Below are 4,876 nucleotides of genomic sequence, written 5' to 3'. Positions count from 1 at the left end.
CAACATTAACCGGAAATGACCTCTAAACGGCTGCGCCTCCCGGTATTTGTAAACTTAAGCGTTTAGTGTTTTCGTTGATGTTTTAATTCTTGTGGCAAACGCTCACATTCATGCAGCTGCTTTTGGCCCAGAGACATCATATCAGATGACTTCAAACCGAACTACACAGCGTGGAGTAAATGCGTCATCTGCATCAGAATGTTATGACTGGCCCAGAGTAGAGGTTCACACAGAGCACATTAACTTACCGGTAATGTACTGGAAATGTTACAATTTCGCATATCGGTAAATTGCTTTTACCAGTAAAACGAATTTACTGGTATTTTTGAAAATATTTTATAAAATACAAAATTTACCAGTAAAGACTGTATGTGTAAAAGGGGCTAATATGACACCACTCTGTTTTGAGAATTCATTGCAAGTATGCGAAGTTTTTACCTTTTGTTTTGATGGTAATAAAATTGACTAACACTTACATCTTTTGAAAGTATTTAATTTTTTTTATTACTGTGGAAATGCAGCAAATTGCTGATTAGATATTTATCTAGGCTATTTGTTTGTTTGAGGGGTTGAACTTAAGTTTAACAGTTTTGAAAAACATAAAGTACATAAAGAGTTTTGATAGTGGGTTGTGTGCAGTGGCGGCTCGTGGGTTTTAAAATAGGAGGCACACTAACTGTATTGGTCTGGGATCTCTGCCGATTATTATTATTATTTTTTTTTACCAACGGAGGCACGAGAGCTCAGCTCTCCCCCGGCCTCCCCCTACCCTTCTCCATATCCTAGCAGTTGTAATTACATCAGCAGATTCGGCACATTCGCGATAGAAAAGCGGCACTTTCACGTTATGGTATTACAACTGTGAAATTACAAACAAAAAATACACATTCTGAGACATGAACTGAAATGAATTGTGAATTTTATTAACATTAAATCGTCCTCCTCCCATTTTCACCTCAAAATTATGGGGAAGCTGTGCCTCCCCTGCCTCCCCCGACGAGCCGCCACTGGTTGTGTGTGAGTGAGAAAATAATTCACGTACAGTCATTTGAAAGATATAATCAGTGAATGTATTTTATGTCAATACATGTACATAATAAAAATGTATGTAAAAAGCTCAAATTAGCACAGCTGCACACAAGATAAGCAAAAAAAAGTCTAAACATACAATAATCAGCCTTAAAGTTTATGTTGTAAGTAGGCTATAATGATACATTGAGCAAACAGCATTTGCAATGCAAAGAATCAAATCTGTTTGTAATCTACATCCAACCATGACAGCTCTAATAGCTTTTATCAACTCAAAGCACAATATTAACAATAATCAACAGTACAATGACAATGAGGCCAATACCAAGGGCAGCATGATTCAGGTTGAGCGCCGTTTTGGAGTTACTCTCTGCTAATTCTCGCTGTCCTGAGTAGTTGGCATTTCGAGCCTGTAATAACAATAGTGAAACACAGTGTCAGCCACTTCTGTTCTCATTCTGAGATTCTTTGAGCCAATGGCAGATGGGGGAGCTCTCAAAAGAGGGGGCAAACTCCACTCTGTGAATGGGTTTTCTTAGTAACCTTTAATGCGTTGTTTTCATTTGATGGAAGGTTTCTAGGTTGTATTAAATACTATTTATTTATGCTAAATTTATGCTGTACCAACAAGCAAACAACACAATATTTTTGTATTTATATATTTAAACCAAGTCACACCAACATGTCATACATTTTTAAACATTTCATACTTTATTTATTAGTATTAGTGCAAATTACTATTATTATGGTTAATATTCTTGTCAGACCATTGGCCATTAAATCTTGAAGGTTGCAGAAAACCTTTCATTTAACTGATCTTTGTCACGATAAGGGGTTTTGTCTTGGTTCTCTCCGGACTCCATTCCCCATAAACCCCTGCCTAGGAACTCATTATTGCACCACACCTGTTTCCTATCAGTGACACTATAAAGGTTGCACTCATCCACACACACATGGCTGATTATTGTTTAGCCTGTACCCTGTTCCGAGTCTCTGTGTTTCCTTGCCTTGCCTTTCCTTGCCTTCTTGTTTTTTGACCTTGAACTGTTTATTAGATTGCTGTTTTGTCTCACCCTGGATTGTACCTGTTTGCTGGTGTTTGACCCTGTCTGTTTTGACCACTCTTGTGAATAAAAGCTGCATTTGGATCCTCAACTCTGTTGTCACGCCTCCCACGTTACAATCTTAGTGCTTACAAAAAATTGGTTTGCTCACGGATCATCATTCTAAGTTGTTTGATCATCATTCTAAATGTAATCTGGCCATTCGTTTCTATCAGTTTGACCAGTTCAGGCTGCATTATTGTATTGACAGTGTAAACAGAGGCCTCAAACAGCTGTCTGCCATTAGTAACCCTGTTCTAATGCACCTGAACCAATAAATCAAGCTCTTCAGATTAACTTGAAAACTCAACACATTTTAGACATAAAAACCGTCTTATGGTTCTTAACCCCATATTGAATGGGGTCTGCATGCAGTCATTTGACCTACACTGTAATTTTTTTTTTTTTTTTAAGCTTGTTGGAGTGTTTTTAAAGAAAATAATACTTCTAAAATTTCTAATACTTCTAAAAATACTACTTCAAAATTTCAAGTTTAATTCAAAGTGTCACATTTAAGTAGAAAATTGTAATTTCTAAAAAATAAAAAAGTCTTTAAAAATAGTCTTTGTTTTATTTATAACTTTAAAAATTCACTTTTTACAGTGTACTTGCCAATTCTTTGAAATTGTTTGTGAAATATGGTTTATAATGTTTTATATTGGATGTTTTTCTTACACCATTAGGCTACACCACTTCAGAAGGCCTTTATTAACCCCACAGATCTGATGGATGGATGCACTTTTTGGGCTTAAAACTCTCGACCACCATTCACTGTTATTATAAAACTTAGAAGTGCCAGGACATTGCATTTGTCTGAAAGAAGAAAGTCATATACATCTAGGATGGATTGAGGGTGAGTTATTCATGGGTTAATTTTAGGTTTTGGGTGAACTACCCCTTTAAGGCGTCAGTTTTCACCACGTTTCTTTAGCATGTGTAAAGGCGCACAGTTTTACCACGTTAAGATGACAAATTTGAATGTGTAGCCTTTAGCCTACTTGAAAACATGCTGTTAAATTTGTTAGCAATTTTTTAATAAAAATAGTTTCCTTGTTTTTTTGTTTTTTTAAATCATTGAAATTATCTATACAGCACTAAAACAGTAAAAAATAACTAAAATAATATATATAGATCTATATATTTTCTTAAAAATATGTTGTTGTTGAGGGAGTCTACAGTGCCACACCTTTTCTCAACTGACCGTCATTTACTGGAAACCAAAAGACAGGAACCCCCACCCACTTGTACACACACTTTATAAATGGAGCATGGCAGCTACATGAAATAACTTGTCTTGTTTACATATTATTGTAACCACAAGTACAGCACTTTTACAGGCTATTTAACAGGCTCACATAGCCTTCTTGGCAATCAACTGTATCTTAGTTATGAAATAGTTTAAAGCGCTATGTCATGTACAGGAAATGTATTAGTTATTACTGCTGTATTCAAAAATACACTGTGTTCACTAGAATCATTTAGGAAGTGAATCACTCATAATGCGTGGGATGAATGTGGGGGATTTTTTTTTCTTTTAAAATGCAATAGAGTTTCAGACAATAGATCAAAGCATGTAGAAAAAAAAATCTGTGGAGTGAGTAATACTTTTTGAGAAAACTTGCTCAAATAGTTCTGCATTGATATCAATGACTTACACAGAAATAATAATATACCTACTATATATATATATATATATATATATATATATTCATCAATTCATTCTCCAAACCCCTAGTGCAGAATGATGAAAGAATAATGATCAATTAATTATTGAGGCTCATAATAGAAACACTTTAAAACCATAATATTCGACCAAATAACTGTTATGACAAAAGAAGCAATTTAGAAGCAATTTGTCATCTAAATAAAGAAATTAAATAAAAGGAAAGCACATGAACTAATACTTACAGAGCAGGAGAAAATAAGTGCAGCAATGCCCAGAGGAAAACAGCAGCACAGCATGGTAAAAATAGAGTAACCCAAGTAATCTGGCACTTGACTAGCCAGTGGAGCGGCTGTCACAAAAACTGCAGGCTGTACAGCAACCACGGGCTGTCCTGGATACGGCCCCTGGGCGTGGGGGCCTTGGGGGAATGGCTGGCTTGGAAAGGAGGGAGGATATCCAGCAGGATTGGCCTGGTATGCTGGTGGTGGTGCCGAAGGATACAACATCACTGATTTTTCAGATGAATTCCAGGCCCCTGGAGGCTGATTAAAAGACTGGTTGGGATCCATTCTTCTGAATATTGGGTTTTGATTTAAGTTTCCTTTGCCTTGTGCTCTGCTGAGATGTAGTCTGTTGTCTGGTTCAGGCTTGTTTGTGCTGATGAAGGCAGTCAGCAAATGGGAGGTGAGTTGTAGTTTTGTAGGGGAGGAGACGCAAGAACTTTACCCCTGTTTTCAACATACAATGTGCGCCACCTTGTGGTTTCACATTTATTCTGAAGAGACATGAAATATCAGGAGGATTATTTCCCCACACTGAAGCACATTTTGGGACCTTGCGGCTTCCTGTACTTCAGAAGAAAAATAACTGTTAACCCATTTAATCCCACCAGTCACAATAGTGACAGTTAAAAAGGTTTTCATTTATAAAGCTCTAAAAACCTTACTGACTGATGTTTTAGTGCACTTCCTGCAAATATGGAAAAAAATAAAGGGTCTCAATTAAATATGTGCAGTTTCACATGATTAGTGCAAATTGCCACATGACCAAAGCAGTTTATTTCCTGTTTGCACCTTGA

General features: G+C 36.5%; 1 protein-coding gene across 1 annotated transcript; it reads right to left on the bottom strand.

The window, feature by feature from the left end:
- Window positions 1–1,051: 1,051 nt before the first annotated feature.
- LOC107728493 (tumor suppressor candidate 5 homolog) lies at window positions 1,052–4,476 on the bottom strand. Its single transcript, XM_016538682.1, has 2 exons — window positions 4,041–4,476; window positions 1,052–1,439 (listed from the first exon to the last, which is right to left on the bottom strand). The coding sequence occupies exons 1-2, from the start codon at window positions 4,365–4,367 to the stop codon at window positions 1,302–1,304; spliced, it is 465 nt and encodes a 154-aa protein (XP_016394168.1). The 5' UTR covers window positions 4,368–4,476; the 3' UTR covers window positions 1,052–1,301.
- Window positions 4,477–4,876: the final 400 nt, after the last annotated feature.

The sequence above is a fragment of the Sinocyclocheilus rhinocerous genome, unplaced genomic scaffold (genome assembly GCF_001515625.1).
Source record: "Sinocyclocheilus rhinocerous isolate Xijiao unplaced genomic scaffold, SAMN03320098_v1.1 scaffold66, whole genome shotgun sequence".
Classification (NCBI taxonomy): Eukaryota; Metazoa; Chordata; class Actinopteri; order Cypriniformes; family Cyprinidae; genus Sinocyclocheilus; species Sinocyclocheilus rhinocerous.
The sequence above is the reverse complement of the archived record's forward strand: the minus strand, read 5'-3'. Positions and strand labels throughout refer to the sequence as shown.